This window comes from Penicillium manginii (assembly GCF_028828005.1).
Source record: "Penicillium manginii strain IBT 31320 chromosome Unknown utg000001l:1.0-3466041.0:1.0-3467806.0, whole genome shotgun sequence".
Lineage (NCBI taxonomy): Eukaryota > Fungi > Ascomycota > Eurotiomycetes > Eurotiales > Aspergillaceae > Penicillium > Penicillium manginii.
In genome coordinates this window covers 1600604-1618586 of record NW_026643102.1, presented here as the reverse complement: position 1 = coordinate 1618586, position 17983 = coordinate 1600604, and the positions used below count along the sequence as shown (strand labels likewise).

Below are 17983 nucleotides of genomic sequence, written 5' to 3'. Positions count from 1 at the left end.
AAAGACTGTATATGAATTTCCTCACATACTGTATATTTCTTTGTTTTGTACTTAATGTTTATTTGTCAAGATATCCTCTTTACCGTTTCTTTTTCTCTTTATTTGTCATTCCAAGCTTGGCTCAGATTGCATTCGACTCATTCCATATTACCAAAAGGCTAGTCATAATAGTGAACAAAAGTCAATGCGACTCTTAACTTTGAGCCTTTATTCAACTAGGGTATGCGAAATCCAGGTAGTTCCTTTATCATAATATTACATTAGTTGGAAATTTCCACTTGCTCATATAGGCGTATCCCTGGTCGTTAGTTATGCGAATCGAGCACGAGGACAATATACAGCCCTTACATCAGCAACGGACCCAATAGGTCTCGCCAGGCTATCTCTCTTTACTGAGGCTATCCCTTGCCTCTTTTTCTCCAGCATGACAGGCAGCATCCGGCGGGGCCGTTCCAGTGCACACAGTGTCAGAAGCACTACGCTTCAAGGGAACTCTTGGTAGATACATGAGAAAAAAAAACACAGCGACACAGGGCCGTTTGTTGGTAAACACTGTCCACGGATACACCACCAACGATATTAGGCTGCCGCAAAAGAAACTTGAGAATTTCCTCATGACCTCCAGCCGCAGGCAACATAGCTCCAAGACTCTCTCCTGCCAAGCTTGTTCTTATACGTGATATAATAGAGAGCTAGTCCTCCACCATATCTGAAATAGCCGAGTATGCTGAATAAATCAAGTTAACCATCATTAATATTTGTAGAAACTTACGACAATTTGGAACTATCAACGCCCCTCAGACCCAAGTAGGTCAGAAATGAACTGTAACACCCCTGATAATTTCAGCCCTCTGTGATTATCTCTAAGAGAAACCTAGCCTATACCTCGATAAGATGGCTACATTTCTTGAGGATGAGTTTCGGACCATAGTTATAGCAAGATTCAAAACAGTTTCCCCTCTAGAGACTTAGTCTTTCTCTCGTAGAGGGTAAGAACGGCTTTTACGATAGAATAATCTAGCCATAATCTATTCCGCAAATTATTGGTCATTAATTTACCCGGTATCCCAGTACGGTTTAGCTTAATTATTGAAACAATATATATGTGTCCAGAGGTGAGACTAATCTAGAATTTGTCTATACAATCTCTAGTATTAGGAGAGCCTTATCACAAACCTTGGAAGGATTGGTTGAGAAATACTGCACGTCAACATACAAGAGAGCAAAATACCAATTATGAGATTATTATCTGTATAATCTATCAGACTTCAAATCGTACTACCTCATATATATTGATAAATCTAGATGGAATGAACGTATTGGGTTCAGATGGATAGGTTAGGCGCCATTTAGTACGGCCCCTTTACAAATAATATAATTCTATTATGATCGGAGATACTAGATATCACACGTGTATATGCAGGATAGGATTATTCTCTCATGTATCCTCTGTGGTTCTACAGATACAACCGTATCTGAAGACTTCATAGTCTAGTTACTTCACTACTGCGGAAAATAGCCAGAACCTAAATCTGTCCTTGTTATAGTTGATACGTTTTTTCACTGGTCGGAGTAACTTATAAAATGTGTGAAGACGCAGGAGTAACGCTGATCTATTTACTACCGTACTCGCCGGACCTGAACTCAATCAAAGAGTTTTTTTGCTGAACTCAAAGGAAACATTCGGCGTAACTGGAATTACAACGAAAAAGACCCCGAGAGAGGATTCGATGCCTTCTTTGAATAGTGTATCAATGTGGGGGGGTGCAAAATAGGAGAGCGCCAACAGCCATTGTCGTCATGCGGGCCTGAAGATCGAACAGGTCTGAGGAGCTTGTTAGACCCAGGCTGGGTCAAGTTCCTCACGAATAACCAGTCTAGCTGACTCATTGAACCAATGTTAATCGTGGATCTGTCTCGCTGATGCTCTCGCCGATGTTCAAAATACAACCCACTTCCAATGATTTCTCCTAGCCTCATTATATCCTCTTTTGTGATGTCAGGGGTCTTGCTATTTTCAAAGTACACTTCTTCCAGCCCTTCTTGCAGGTCAGGCCCGGAGCTTTCCGCAACCACGGCGTCCCCTTGATCCATCCCATCCCGAATCTTTTACCATCTTTTAGGTGGATCGTCACTCGCCATGTCTTACATTTGATTGATGAGAATTGGGGTGTTATTAGGAAGGTATCAATAAGTTGCTGGCCAGTGAAAAGTTCAAAGAGCCGTCATATTTATCAATTTAGTCGTGTATAGCGTTGGGATTTCTTGTAACATGCAGCCCATACTCCACAAGTCAACATGATCAATTTGATCCTGAAATATAACTTCGGGTGCTCGAACAGGCAAAGGTATGTGCACTGCATGAGGAACGGCAGTACATGGAAATGATTCTCCGGAGTCAAGTACTTCGATCGACTGAGTCAAGTTGCAGAACGAGTTCGGTATGAGGTGGGCTTCACGATATACTGCGGCACGCCGAGCTCAAAGTCTTTCGTTTTCTCATCGCGCCTCTCAACCTCCTCCTTTCGGAAATATTCGCGATGACCTGTAGCCCTTCTGGTAACGATGCAAATCAACTTCAGATAGCCGACCCATAAGATTGGCAGTCAAGTAACAACATTATGCTTATATAATAAAATTCAGATACCTGACATGATCTAATCTTATTGATTATCCTAGATCTTGTGCAAACTGTTTGGAAAAAACCTGTTGACATCTTAAAGCAGTAGGGAAAAGCGAAACTGGCAATCCTTTGTGCTAGTGCTGACATCCGACATTTCAATCCAAATTACCCATTTAAATGCCGTACTCAATCCCGGAACCAGGGCTGTAGGCCGAGACGAACAACCGGCAGCTATATGGGGTCGTTCTGCGGGGTGATAAGTGGGTACCTCCTCCACACGGATATCTGGGCCGAGCGGAATCCACGAGCTTGTGAGCTTCCGCTTACACATCAATTTACCTTCCTTGGACAGTTTAGCTATCTTCAGATCAAAGAAAAACAAGTGTGATTGAGCCATGACCAACTATACGGAAATTAAATGGATAAGGCTAACGTTCATACAAGCTAGAGGGAGCAAGGTATAGATCTTTCTAGTTTCACATAATTGATAGCAGCATTTCGTACGTATGGGCAAACTGTTAATTACTGAACCTTTTGATCATGAGAGCCGGACTAGCTGCGTACAACAGCGTGTTTTTAGCATAATACACAAAAAAAAAGTGATTGGTTGGTAACAGATTGACAACTTTTGAGCGGTAAGTGGAATTTTCACTTGATTGCTATCTGCAAGAAACTAGTATCCATCTAAAGATCTGGCATTTCTGGTTGGTGTTTAGAATCAAACTATGAATGTTTTGGTTAGCCAAAGGAGCACTTTTGCACTAGATCTCGTTATTCACACGGGTGTTGGTCTCGATATCCATTATTAGCCCTTCGACCCCAAATACAACAAAGCTCTTGCTCTGGTTTAGCTCGTCTTGCGTGTTATCATAGAACACCGCTTGTGCCTTGCGGACAGCGGTCACTGAAGCGCGATCCTTGAGTAAGATCTTGTAAACAAGGTGGTAAGTTGGCATGCTCGAGCCGCCAAAGTAGGCAGCCAAGTCCATTCCTTCGGGCTGTATACCGATGTTCACAGACAGGCCCCAAACTTCAGATGCCGCATTCGCCTCAAGGGCCTCGGTAAGTTTAGGGGACAGTGAACGCTCTAGTTGTACTTCATTTCCCGATTCTTTCGAGCCAGACAATCATAACATCGCAACGACCCTTTTCCCTTCCGTGGGAATTTGCCCGTTCTCATGATTCCTTCTTCCAGTCCGGAGGGGAAGCGATTTTTCGCGGGCCATCATAGGAAGTTGCGCTTCCATTATCGCTGAAGCTCAGTGCGTCGGGACCGACCTGTGTCTTGACGTTTTCAGAGGTAAAGACACTCTTCAGATGCACCCAGTCACGATAATACAGCTCGGTAATATCATCACGGCCAAACCATGGCTGATTGGCATTTAAGGCATCCGGTTGTCCACCAAAGGCACCATCAAAAAGGTGAATCTGGATATGTTTGCTGTTTTACTTTTTTTTTAGTTTTATATAAGCATCTTCATGAGCCAGTTACTGGAGCAAGCAAAATTCAGGAACTTACTGTGGCTTGATACCAGAATCTTACGGTGAATCGGAGATCTTACCATGGACTTGAAAATGATGGATCAGGAACTCCTTCCGTGTCATATCCGGCTTGCGCCTAATTACCACGATCCGTTTAATAGACTTTTCTTTTACAGACATTTTTCCAAGGGCTGAGCTTGAGTTGAGGCAGCTTTCCCGTAATAAAACTGTGAACAAAACGAAAGAGTATGATATTTACAGCAATTCTGCAAATATCATACTATCTTGTATTAGACCCAAGTCTCCCTGGTCCTTGAAGAATCTCGTCATGATTACTTCTGGATCTTAAGATGACCCCGCATCACCGCAACTGCAAATCGGTCATTTCAGTAGGTCGAACCGTGTACACGGCCTGTGTGAACCTCGGTCCAAGTTTTGCGCTACAGAGAAACGCATATTTGGAATGTTTAAATCCAAATACCTAACTGCCACGCATGCATCACTGGTTGCAATAACTCAATCCCGCCTCTCTGGCTCCCTACTCCTCTGACGAGGCTGGTGCGGGGGGTGGGGGGTGGGGGGTGGGGAGAAGTGGTGTAAGTGGTGTAAGTGGCAAGATCTGCCTTCATGTCCAACCTTTGCTTAAAAGAAATCCTTATTTAAATGAATGACTAGAAAATTCCGTGTACTAAGACAGACAGCGAGTCATCTCATGATGTAGCCTATAAATAACCGATACAGAGTAACCGGAACAGCAGAATAATGAACGGCTTGAGGTCGGTAGCAACTACTTTAGCATGATCCTCACCCCGCCATTTGCATATCATCTATACCGCCAAGTCATAGTGTGGTGGGGCATACTAGCCCGATCCGGTGCGACGGTGCACCTGATTGGACTGGCATGACATTCACCCCGCTGGATAGTGGGTCCGATCTCAGGAAAGAATGTACGCATAGCAGAACTACTCCCTATCAGCCGATCGACATCCGAGCCTTGGCTTAATTCAACATAAATTTAGCACAAAGACCTATAAGTACCATCTTAGAGCCTTTCGTCTAATTCACCGAACTATCCAAGTTCCAGTCTGCACTTGAGAAAACTATTTCTCTATTCTATCACATACAACATGGCTTGTACCCGTTCGAAATATCAAACCTCTACCTCCGTTGTAGCAGGCTATACTCGCACAAAAAATGCTTATATCCCCATGCGGGATGGGGTTGAATTGTGTGCTGACCTCTTCTTACCTTTATCTGCGGCCAAAGAGGGTAAACAGGTGCCCGTGATCTGTAGCATGGGGCCCTATGGCAAGGACATTCACGCCTCCAAGTTTGGGCTCCCTAAGACCCCTATTTACGCAGAAATGTACAAGCACATTAAGCCATTGGGACCAGATGCTGCATTTGAGCTGTGCGAACCTACTATTTGGGTACGTGGACGATTTAAGTATTCCAATCAGTTCCTAATGAAAGTGCGCAGTGTCGAGACTATGGCTACGCTTTACTCCGGGTAGATGTAAGGGGCATTGGAGGTAGTCAGGGAAAACTCGATCCCTTCGGTCTTGAGCGCTCTGAAAAAATCCAAGAGGATGCAGAGGGGCAAGGTAATTCAGCTAAGCAATTCCCTCATTCTTTATAATAAAATATCGGGACTGACTTTGCCTGCCAGATCTCTATGATGTTGTCGAATGGGCTGCTGTCCAACCCTGGTGCACAGGAAAAGTAGCTTTCTCCGGCATCAGTTACTTCGGCATGGTTGGCTACTGGGCTGCAATGCAGAAACCCCCCGCACCTTGCCTGTGTCATGTCATACGAGTCCGCATGCAGTCTGTATCAAGCGGCCCGAAGAGGTGGAATATACAGCAATAACTTCCAGTCCCACTGGTATCACAATATTGTTGTTCCATCCCAGGGTGGAAAACATGACGGTGTTCTCACAGAAGAACAGTTGGATGCCAACCGTGTGGAATATCCTGAGCTGCTCACTCAGACAGAATACCCCACAGACGGTGCGTGGGCGGTGTTAGAGAAGATCCGCAAGTTGTCGGATATTGAAGTACCATTCTACTCCGCAGGGAATTGGACTGATCCTGAGCTTCATTTACCCGGAAACATCCGCGCTTTCAACGGTATCTCATCTGAATATAAATGGTTGGAAATGCATACTGGAAACCACCTGGGCGCGTTCTATGAGCCAGATCATATTGCGTTTCAAAGGAAATTTTTGGATCACTTCCTCTTTGACAAGAAAGAAAATGGCATGCTCGATGTTCCTCGCATCCGGTTGTTACAGCACCACGGTACGGAAACTCTCTATCGCGAAAACGAGGTTTCTTTCCCGCCCCCAGATGCAGAGAACGTCACTTTCCACCTCACCCCAGAGAAGATGTTGTCCTTCACCCCACCATCCGGGAGCAAAGAGTCTTTTGCCTATGCCGGATTCAAAGAGTCTCTCCAATTTCTCTTGGAATCTCCATTCCCAGAATCATTTGAGCTTTTGGGGTCACCTTTCCTCGAGCTAGAAGTTTGTACACACGCTAAAGATCTTGATCTCTTCATTTATCTCCGGGCTGTGGACGTTGACGGAAATGTGATCGTACTTCGTGGAAACCATGGCGAGCCGATGGACAGTTTCGCCCGCGGATATTTCCGTCTCTCGCACCGTGATGAAGTTGCAAAAGACTTTGTTGAGGAAAAGGTCCTTGCTCAAAAACCCATGGCACGCTCTGAAGTTACACAAGGGAAAGTTTACTCGGTTCTCGTTCCTCTGTACCCGGCGGCATTTCTGTTTGACCAGAACCAGAGGTTCAGTCTCGAGATCGGTTCAGTCAACACTCCTAGCACGATTCCTCCGATGCGTCATGAAGGTGGCGATAGGCTTCCAGAACGGTTTCAGGGCGAGAACGTCATATTTTCTCATGGAAAACTGGTTCTACCCCGTGTGCGGCGATGAGTCAGATGTTTGTTTTTGAAGGGTCCAGGTTCTCTCACGCCAGGAACACAGCAGTTTGAGGACGATACAAGTATTACTAGGATGTCATAACGGCCTTCATAGCAAAACAAGAGTGCCTCTATCTTTTTACGTTGCCGAATTATATGAGTGTCTGACAGATAGCCGAACCTTTGGAAGGTACTCTCTTAATTTATGAAGTCATTCGAAGATTGTTGATTCCTCCTGTCTGCAAGCACGAATTTTGGCTCTAGCTATCTCCCGCAGTGCTAGAGAAGCCACTCGATGAACGATTCGAGGAAAAAACGTTTGAAAATAAAAGACGAATTTATACTGTCTTAACTATAGGCAAGTAGCATGTAGAAGCGTTAGCCTTTTGTTTTATGACTAGTGGGTGGCTGCGTCGGAGACGGGAAGAACGAGGGGCAAGAACGGGTGGGAGAGGCGGGAATGCTATGTGGAGGCTGAACGGTCATGCCAGGTATATAAGAGATAAATAGATATAGGCAAGGTACTAGGTGTATAGAAAAGATTTTACCTAATCTTTGAAATGGTACTCTACTACCTTCTGCTACCTAGAATCCCCTTAGCTATAACTAGAGTATTAATTTCAGTTAAAGCTAGTAGATAATAAGTATATTAATTAGAAGATAATATATCCTTGTACCTTGGTTTATAATCAAATATAATACATATTTATATGTTAGGATTAGTATTATGATCTGGATTAGGGTTAGGATTAGATATCAAAATAAATAGTAGTAATATTAGTAGTGAAGTAGATACTAAAGTAGGTAGTAATATAAGTAGTAATATTGTCACGGTGTGAGCCCTCGTACGGATAAGGACCCCGTATGTGAGATTATGTGACAAGTAGACTTACGTCTGATCCTGATTTCTGCACAAGCGTAGCTCCTTAAGCTACGTTCTGGTCAACATTCTGTCCCGTAGCCCATCAATATACATCCTGATCCTTGTGTCCTGCTTGTTCCTACCATACTGTCGTACGATCCTGCCTGACTAGCTCCTGATACTTATCTGCCAGGCCTGCACATTGACACTTATCTTAATTTATAGTATATTATAATTATAAGACCTGAGGTCCTACAAGCATTAGGGAAGGTCTGAATGCCTTCAAGAAGTAACTATTAGGTGATAGGTATAAAAGCTTGGTGATTAGCTTAGTAATCAATAAGAGAGGTGATCGAAAATAAAAGAAGATGATGAAGAAGGTAAGATTGCTGAGGAGTGTAGGTAGACCTGGCAAAACGGATAGGTACCTAGGTATGCCCATGGTATAACTACCCCTACCACGGGTACAGTTGTGGATCTTATACCCGTACCCTTACCCTGTAAGAAGAAGAGTTCTAGATAGCATGGAATCTACGTACTGATCGTCACCTGGGAAGTGTTGCCGCAAAATTCAAGTTTGATATACAACCAAGGCAATATGCGTGGGCTCTCGTAGCCACTTATAGCCCTGGAGTAAGCACTCGGGTAGATCATATTCGGGTAGAGAATGTGTTGAAGCTGGCAAGTTGCTCTTGAGGATATTTTATCGGAGTCTCGACTAAATTATGAAGAACAGGTCCAGAAAAAATATACTAAAAATTTTTGGCGCTCAGACATGAGGTAGATTTACAGGAATGTCCCATCAGAGCCAGTTCACGCACCGCACCCAATCCAGGCTGTCTACCTTGCTACCCACCACGACAACTGCTGTGAATGTTGTCCGAAGACCGAGCAGCCTCCGTAATAGGTTCGCAAGATAGAACAGGGCCCCGAATAGAGCACGGACGCCGCGACAGAAGTCACGATGAACTAACAAGTAGTCCAGGGCTGGTGCACGAAGCACATGAAGAATGGTATTCGATATATCGCATCCGATACAGAGCTTATTCACTTCCGAAGAAGGAATTTCAAGGCATGAATCTCGCCTTGCGCTCCACCTGACAGCGCGAATGGGTAGTTGTTTCCTAATGTGAGATAATAGACCCCTAGGGAGGAGTAGGTAAGTAAGTGGGAGTAGTAGAATAGAATAGAACAGACGTCATTAATGAGCATTGGTATCATCTATGTCGCGATCAGGTAAAGATCCGGGCTCGCTTGACCGGGCTGCCCATGCGCAGAGACCCAGCCCCGCTCGCCATGCCGTTCAACAGTCGGCCCATTCCCTCCACATCGAGCTCGCCTCGTTGCAGCATCATCTGATCCGACTCTGCGGCGACTTCCTGCTTCGCGGCCTGCGCTGCTGTGCTCTCGTCTGACTCGACCAGTCGAGGAGCGAGGATCATGATCTGATGCTCAGCAGCGACGAGAACGTCGAAGGTCTGCCGATCTGCCGCCCGGGAAAGACGGGCCGGGGCTGGGAGGTGGCCGATTGCCTGGAAGTTTTCGCCCATCAAGTTAACGTCCGGGAACGGGGTCACTCGGCATCGGTTGGATGCGTCAAAGGTGCCACTTGCCCGCACGGCATTGCGCCAGAGAGAGATCAAACTTGGGATGGCGGCACTGTAATTACCGTGACGTAGAAGAATTGATTCGTCGGGGAGACCTTCTTGCGATGAGGTTATTTGCCAGACAGAGATTTCGCCGCGGAGTGAAGGGCTCGCAGCGGTGATAGAACCCTTGAGAAGCGTGTCCTCGCGCACTCGCTTGGTGGACGGCGTCATTGGCGCGAACCGTGGTCGCTGCTGCTCCGCATCTGATTGTGTATTAGACGGCGGTGCCACGATACGACCGCTAACTGCGTATGTAGTCAGTGAGCCACCAGTGACGCCTTGTACGCTCGACTGTCGGTGCAAAGGGCCCTTCATAGTACCAGGCCCAGCACCTTCGATATCCCAAACGCCCCACTCGCCGTCTGCGAGCAGGACCATAACAGCTCGTCCACCAAGGACCCAGTTCGCATCAATAATGGTCTTGCGACGGGGAATGCCTGCGGAGACGTGCTCAAATCCAGGGTAGAGACTGATTAGCCATCGACCATCTGTGTCGATGCTTTCGTAGTCCTCGTTTGCGCTAGATGAACGGCGCGATGATTTTGAGGACTTCGGGGCAGAAAAGCAAGAGTAGATCTTGACGCAGCCACTGTGGAAAGCCACCAAGAGATTCGAGTGACGAGCCGAAGGGTATGAAGAAGGATTGAAAGTAATCTTTTGAGCTGGTGATGGCAAGGCCCGTCGTTGAGTCACAATATCTTCCTCGATGATGCGATGTTGGACATCATTGCTGGATGAGTCTTCTCGGATTGGAATTCTGTTCAATAGAAGGGCGCCTGATCCCTCGGCGGAGTGTGTAGCGACCAGAAGATCCCACTCTCCTGACCCTGTCGTCCGGCTGCGCGATTTGCGACGATCGTGTTCCTCTTCAAGTTCCCGGCAGGTAAATGCAAGGGATACACCGCGTGGAATATCTTGGTGAGTCACGCCTCCATTAACAGTGAAACTCTGGACGTTCCAACTTGTCATATCTGTCTGTTCAGGGTGAGGCGGAGTAAGCGGAAGCGCGATAACCCGCGTTGAAAGATCGGAGCAAACAGCTGCAACCACAATCATATTCTTCACCATGGGCGGAAATGGATCGAGCGGCGAGCGCGCTTCTTCGGGTTGAACACCAGGGACAGCAATGTCGAGCACTCGGCTACCCAAGGGGATATCGATCTGGCGGAGGATGGCCTCAAAAGGAAAGGCAGGGTCGACTTCGGATTCTTCACTGCTGAAATCGTAGCTAGGCTTCTCTTGGGATGTAGACACTTCTGGCGCATCTTCTTCGTCAGAGTCGATGATCATGACTGAATCCCCTCCATTGTTCCCAGTGCTTTTGTCTTGCGCAGAGGGCTCAGGCCGTTTCAATTCTGAGAATTGCCTTCCGCCTCTCCAAATGACTTTCAGACCAGTCTCATATCCATAAATAATGATCGAAGAGCCGTTACGAGCTCGAATGGGATAGGCTTTGACTGCGTGGACACGATGGGGGAGTCGATAGCTAAGAATTTGCAAAGGAGATCGCATTAGCCGCAGAACCTGGTCGCCAGTATTAGGTAGCAAAATCATTTACCTGAGCTGTAAGCCATCTTCTCGAGATCGAGCTAGAGGAGTAGTAGGAAAAGAGGGCATTGCGCCGGTAGCAACGCTGACAGGGAGCTGAGCTTCAAGCACAGGCGCCGAGTGGCACCGCAGGGATGATGAGCGGGCTCAATCTCGAGATACCAGGTTCGTGAATTCGTGTAAACGAGACCCAAGTTTACAACAAGGGATAAGTGTGGCCTGGAGCGTAGCGGTGGGGGTTGTGGTGGGTGGTTGAGAGGGAGGAAGTTGTTGTGGCAGCTTTGGAAAAGAAGTTGGGGCAAAGAGCAATGCCAATGCCGATCCAAGTCCGCCCGCGTTCCTGCGCGTCTGCATCCTCCCACTCCGACCAGCATCCCGCAACAAACATTGACGACATCATCACCCGACATGCTATCCTCGTGGAGCACACTCGACTGAAGCTCTACAAAGATCTTGGCCATGGAAATATTTCCTCCAGGTCGAGCTGTCGGAAAATCATATGTGACGACGCTGTACGATTATTGTTGCGACTACTAAACAACCCACCATGGCATCCGTTCGCTCACTCGGCCTTCACAAACCCTCGGCCGTCTCCTTTTTGGTTACTGAGGGACTCCTTCCCCCCGATCCTTCCGAAAATCAATATCAATGGACAACATGTGTGGACCCAAATGGATTGACTGGGCCCGTGGACGACGAGTTGGTGTGGACATCGCATTGCGTGGTATGGACTCGCGCAGGGATGGTAAAGAGAATTTTCCGATTGGATCCTGAGAAAGAGGAGATACGACATGCCCTATTCACACAATTTGCGGAGGGCCATGTTAAACGTTCTGTTCACGAAGGTCCTGGCAGTACAAAGCCTCCCACGATTAGTGCCAGGCTAAATGCTCGAGGAGGGAAACAATCCGAAAGGCAATCCGCCGAAGCCACGCGAACAAATCCAGGCCCAACATTGAATCTGCATGGTGAAGAACAAGCGGCAGTGGTAGCTCCCCAGCGCGTTCACGAGAAACTATCACGAGCTCTAGTGGTCGTTCTCAAATCACAAGCGCATATCTTTTTCGTTGCTGGAAACAGCCATACAATTCCTCTCCCTTTCGAGGTTCAGTCTGTATTTGCTACACCTCAGGGCCTTCTCTTCCAAAGGAAAATCCCGGACGATGACGGGGGTCGCCAGCAGCCAACAGCGCCTCCTAACTCTTTCCTAGCTTCTTCGTTGTTCGATCCTCGCGCCTCGCAATCGCAAGATACACCACTATCGCACAGCAGAGGGAGACGTCAATCATCAAAGCGTTCTACTCTCCAGGGTTCATCATGGATTCCGAAGTCAACCTCAACCACTGACATTCCTCGAGTCTTCTCGCTCATCGATCCTCATTCAGAAATGGGGTTAGTTGTGACATCACAGAACACACGATGGAAGCAGAGTAGCATCAGCAGTGCCAAGCGAAGACCATCTGGGCTGGATGTACTTGATCCTGCCGATGAGATCATCTACATCTCGCCCCAAGATGAGCTTTCTGGATCAGGCCAAGTATCTATTGGCGCCCCTTTAATTCTGGTTGTCACCATAAACACAACTACGGGACTTTACACTGTGTGGACAGCGCGCTACAGGGATGATGAACCTGGTGGCTCGATCAAAGAGAAGACTCGCCGACACACAGAGGGTACCCAATCCAAGAGACGCAGTTCGCACTTTGGAATGGCAACTGGTGCAACGACCCCAGCTGCACGACCATCGATCCGAGAAAGCTTTGGGCCCTGGACCGATAACAAAAACGGTTCTCATTCTAGAGAGGGGAAGAATGACCCCGAAGATGACCTGGCCTCCAGAGTAGCTCAGGATTTCGGAGATGTCGGTGTGCCTTTAAAGACGTCAAGGCGAGTCAGCTCATTGCTTGCCCGGACAGATCTTGCGGCCACTCAAGATCGTATCACGTTCTCCGACCTTGCGACAGGCGGTCAGACCAATAATTTACCTCATGGTAGCTTGCGGCAATCGATAGGCGCTGGTAGCACTCGGGCTAGTTTCGGATTCAATCCTCGTGGCTCCCTGCCTCCCACATCAGGATCTGTTTACAGCGCTGCGGGCAGTTTTGCGGATGCGCCAGTCGACAGGCTGTTAGAAGAGCTCAACAACGATGTTTTGTCCGAAGGATTCGAGAATATCGCTCTTCGCGAGTCAGCATCGGGTCTTCCGGAAGAACTTTTACTTGCAAAAGTCGAGAGTTTCTCTTCAAAGTTCTCGGGCAACTTCCGGGCTTCTGGTTCCGCTTCACAGGCCCAGAATCTGAAGGTCTGCACCTTGGCTTCATCTGATTATAGCAGCACACGCAACGGAAATGCTGTCTCAGTGGCTGTTTGTATCCTGGATCACGATTCTCGAAACATGGCCATTGTCAATCTGAGAGCAGAATGGGTTGCTGTATCGAAAAATCGAACAGGGAAGAAAGCCAACAACCGAGATAAGCGCCCATTGCTAGTTCACGCAACAGGCATCCAGCATGCTCCGAATATTTGGGATACGTGTCGAGTCACAGACGGTGGTATTTCACGGATTCTGACCCTGTCTGTTACTGAAAATGGAAAGCGTGAGCTCTCTCTACAAACACTTTGGGGTAGCCCGACAAAGATCGACGTTCCGGTTCCTCTGCAGCTTCACGAGCCGCATGGGATTTCTGCCAACAAACTCGTCACTCGCCCACGAGATAGCGGTGTCAACCGAGTCATGGCAGACCCGAATCTTGTTTTCGAGTCATTTGACCATGGCTGTTCAAAGGGAAAGATTGATTTGGTGGATACAGAGAAGCAACGACATAGATTACAAATCCTCATGGAGCCTCGAAATGATCTTGTGAAAAGGGTCCTAAGAGTTTGCAAGTTTGTGCTTCGCGAATCTGAAAAAGCAGGTGACGGTATGCTGGTAGCCTGGTGGGAAGTCATGAAATGGCTGCGAGGAAAAGAGGATATCGAAAAGGATCTTGAATTTACGGCGTTGGTGATTGTATTATTCTCTCTAGCAGTCCCGTTCATCAAACAGCCTCCGCCCCAAACTCCAGCAAAACGAACTCGCCGAAAGAAGGGTCTTCTCAGATCAAGCAGCGGTGGCTACGTGGACTTGGAAAGTTGGGAGACTATGCTCGATCTAGAGTCTGGCGCATGTGGCTCCACCGCGCCCTGGATGGCAGGCAGTGCCTGGGGTTGGATTGTGGAACAAGATGCAATCGAGGATCTTGCTACCCGCGACGTACAACGAACACCTAAAATGGACCAACCCGCCGCAAGTCGGTCCACATATCGCCACAATTCTTATCTAACCAGGTGCACATCGCTGTGTCGGGAATTTCTCCAAACTCCGCAGGGCTCCAGGGCGTTTGGTTCAGAGGGCTACTTGCCTATCTCTGGTTCCTTCCCCGATAGCACGAGATGCACTGCTTTGGGTACTATCCTCGTAGGCCTCCATCTGTTCCGAGAAGAGCAGAAACTTTCCAGCTGTGATACTGAGGAATCTCAACATCCTTTGGGACTACTTGCCCCAGTCATCGCTCAGCTTGGTGGCTGGCTCGGTTGGGAATCCTGGGGTTGGAACGAAGATGCCTACTATGGCACCGAAATGGCTAGCATGGATCGTTGGAACTTTGAGGATACTCGAATCTCATTACTCAATGTTCCCGCAGAGCCCTTCGCGCCTCCGTCGATTTTTGCCTACCTCATGGATGCTGCACATCAAGTTATTACCCCATTCCTTACACTTCTCGATATCGTCAGCGCATCAGACAGAGCCCCTAGGAAAGGGCGGATGTGGCAAGAATGCTTCCACATCACACCAAGAACCTTGGCTCTGAACGGCTTCCTCTCTGACATCCACAATGTGTCGACCCACCTAGAAAAGATCAAACTTCTTCATCGCTGGGGCTTGACTAAGAGCATCATTGATACATTCCCTGAGGGTGTCGGGGCACCGTTATACGAAGCAGTGATGCAATGCCAAATCGAGGCTTCGACATCTTGGAGTTCAACTCTGCTAGAGCTTGTCGATCGAGAGGACCTCTATATGTCAATGAATCCTGTCCACGCTCCTTCGTTTGCATCACCACAGCAGCCTATGGTGTCTCATGATGCCTTCCGCGACTTCCACAACATCAGCGCTTCAGCGTTGGAGATTGATACTATCAATGCTTTTGAAGCTTCTGCTGAAGCTGATCGTTTCTCTGTCACTCGATTGGTTTTTAGGGAAGACAAACGTTTCCTCGAGGCTGCTCGTCTTCTCAATCAATCCAAGGCACCTGTGGCAGATTGCGTTCCCGAGGCAGATTGGACAGACTCCGATTTGCTTGAGGCGCAAAAAGAGATCGTCCAGCTTGTGTCGTTCCGTACACTTTCCACTCCTGCTGGCCGCGCCATGCTCTCCTTCAGCGGTCGTTTGCCACTGTTGACGGAGAAGCTGCCAATCCCATCTTTCTCTCTTCAATGTGTTATGAAGCCATCAAACGTGACTGTTTCTGCCGAAAGGACTGCATTTACGGAGGAAAAGGTCTGCTGGGCTTTCTTTCATAACGGAGTGTCCACGGGTCTTGCGATCTCCAAGGCATCTAAGGGAATCGACACGTCCTGGATCTTGTTCAATAAGCCGCAGGATCTGACGAATCGTCACGCCGGGTTCCTGTTAGCTCTGGGTCTGAATGGCCATTTGAAGTCACTGGCCAAATGGGTTGCTTTCAAGTACCTGACACCCAAGCACACGATGACATCCATTGGCTTATTGCTAGGTCTTTCTGCATCATATCTGGGCACAATGGATACGCTCATCACGCGTCTACTCTCTGTCCATGTTACCAGGATGCTGCCTCTTGGAGCAGCGGAACTCAATCTTTCCTCTCTGACACAAACTGCCGGTATTATGGGTATCGGCCTGCTCTATTGTGGCTCTCAGCATCGACGCATGAGTGAAGTTATGCTGTCAGAGATCGAAAACATTGAACAAGAAGAACAATCAGCATCGCAAGAAGATTTGCGAGACGAAGGTTATCGCCTAGCTGCCGGTTTCGCCCTGGGGCTCATTAATTTAGGCAAGGGCAAGGATCTTCGGGGAATGCGAGATATGCACATTGTCGAACGCCTGCTGGCCATTGCCGTTGGTACCAAAAATGTTGATCTGGCTCATGTTCTTGATCGAGGAACTGCTGGCGCCACAATTGCTCTTACCATCATCTTCATGAAAACCAACGATGCAGTGCTGGCCAAGAAGGTTGACATTCCTGATACCACTGTACGCTTTGATTATGTCCGACCGGATCTCTTCCTCTTGCGTACATTGGCGCGACATGTCATCATGTGGGATAGCATCTCGCCTAGTATGACATGGATCAAGGAAAGTCTGCCAAAGATCTACCGTCGGCGATCTCGCCTTACTGGCATCAACCAGCTTCGGAGTGAAGACATGCCATTCTTCAACATCCTCGCAGGTCTTTGCTTTGCTCTCGGTCTTCGCTACGCTGGATCTGGCAATACACAGGCAAGGGATCTACTGCTGTTCTACCTGGATCAGTTCATCCGCATCTCGCGACTCCAGGTGACAAACTACGATGCCAAGCTCGCCCGCAATTCAGTTAGGAACTGTCAAGATGTCGTGGCTCTATCTGCGGCCGCGGTCATGGCTGGCACCGGTGATTTGGCACTATTCCGACGCCTGCGCTCACTTCATGGTCGGATCGATCCTGATACGCCTTATGGCAGTCACATGGCAGCCCATATGGCAATCGGCATGCTCTTCCTTGGTGGAGGTAGCCATACACTCGGCACATCCAATCTCGCAGTGGTCTCCCTGCTCTGCGCTTTCTACCCCATCTTCCCAACCACCGTCCTCGACAACAAATGCCACTTGCAAGCTTTCCGTCATCTCTGGGTGCTAGCCGCAGAACCACGCTGCTTAGTCCCGCGCGACCTTGACACTCGCCGCCCAATCTCCATTCCTATCACAATCTCCTACCACGTCGGCGACACTCACACCATCACCGCCCCATGCCTCCTCCCAGACCCAAGCGGTATCACTCGAATCGAAGTCCGCGGTCCAGACCACTGGCCTCTCGTCCTAGACTTCAGCCAAGACGACGCCCTCCGCAACAAATTCCGCCACGGTGATCCATCCGTCTACCTCCGCCGAAAAGCAACCTACAGCCCATCCGGCGCCCCAACCTCCGTCTTCGCATCAACTCTCACAGGCCTCAGCGAAGCCCAAGACATCCTCCCCACGGCCGCAACCACAATCTCAAACTCAGCCAAGGGCCTCCCACCACCCGCCCAACTCGGCCGCGAGTCCTTACTATCAGGCTCCCTATCCCTCGCAACAACCCCATCCCAATCACCATGGGACTGGATCTTCCAACTCCCCTCCCTACAAGGCCTAGATATCCGCGAACGCTCCCTCGTCCTCCCATCTTCCTTCCCAGCTCCATCCCCGCGTATCTCCACGCAAGCCGTCACTGCGCCCCCCCCTGGCTCCGCACCTCGGCCGTTGACTCGAGACTCGCGCTTTCGCACACGGTGCGGAATATCATTCAATCGGCCCGTGGTCGCGGAGCAGACCCAGATCAAGTCCGCGATCGCATTTGGCAGCTGCGTCTTCTGTTCGACTGGCTTGAGCGCGTCCAGTCTGGCGACGAGTCGAAGAGCTTGACTGCGCAGGGCGCGTCGCAATCCCAGTCCCAGTCTTCTGGATTGTGGTTGCGGAGGGACTTTGTTGAGGAGACGAAGTGGCGGGTTTGGGGGGGTGCAGGCTGATGATCGGAAGCAGAGTTAGAGTTAGTGGGGGTGGGTGTATTGTTTATCTCATTTCTTTTTCGTATACCTCTGCATGTGGTCGGTGTTTCGTTC

General features: G+C 48.6%; 5 protein-coding genes across 5 annotated transcripts; 2 read left to right on the top strand and 3 right to left on the bottom strand.

The window, feature by feature from the left end:
• Nucleotides 1-3384: 3384 nt before the first annotated feature.
• Nucleotides 3385-3612, bottom strand: N7533_000576 (uncharacterized protein; the record flags this gene model as incomplete). The annotated part of the gene is made up of 1 exon (XM_057097226.1): nucleotides 3385-3612. The coding sequence occupies one exon, from the start codon at nucleotides 3610-3612 to the stop codon at nucleotides 3385-3387; it is 228 nt and encodes a 75-aa protein (XP_056965719.1).
• Nucleotides 3613-3799: 187 nt separating this feature from the next.
• N7533_000575 (uncharacterized protein) lies at nucleotides 3800-4285 on the bottom strand (the record flags this gene model as incomplete). The annotated part of the gene is made up of 2 exons (XM_057097225.1): nucleotides 3800-4051; nucleotides 4250-4285. 2 exons carry the CDS (start codon nucleotides 4283-4285, stop codon nucleotides 3800-3802), a joined length of 288 nt encoding a protein of 95 aa, XP_056965718.1.
• Nucleotides 4286-5400: 1115 nt separating this feature from the next.
• On the top strand, nucleotides 5401-7058 carry N7533_000574 (alpha/beta-hydrolase; the record flags this gene model as incomplete). Its single annotated transcript, XM_057097224.1, has 4 exons — nucleotides 5401-5535; nucleotides 5586-5709; nucleotides 5775-5935; nucleotides 5982-7058. The coding sequence occupies 4 exons, from the start codon at nucleotides 5401-5403 to the stop codon at nucleotides 7056-7058; spliced, it is 1497 nt and encodes a 498-aa protein (XP_056965717.1).
• Nucleotides 7059-9139: 2081 nt separating this feature from the next.
• N7533_000573 (uncharacterized protein) lies at nucleotides 9140-11173 on the bottom strand (the record flags this gene model as incomplete). Its single annotated transcript, XM_057097223.1, has 2 exons — nucleotides 9140-11042; nucleotides 11115-11173. The coding sequence occupies 2 exons, from the start codon at nucleotides 11171-11173 to the stop codon at nucleotides 9140-9142; spliced, it is 1962 nt and encodes a 653-aa protein (XP_056965716.1).
• A 478-nt stretch (nucleotides 11174-11651) lies between these two features.
• Nucleotides 11652-17786, top strand: N7533_000572 (anaphase promoting complex subunit 1; the record flags this gene model as incomplete). The annotated part of the gene is made up of 1 exon (XM_057097222.1): nucleotides 11652-17786. One exon carries the CDS (start codon nucleotides 11652-11654, stop codon nucleotides 17784-17786), a length of 6135 nt encoding a protein of 2044 aa, XP_056965715.1.
• Between the last annotated feature and the right edge of the window lie 197 nt (nucleotides 17787-17983).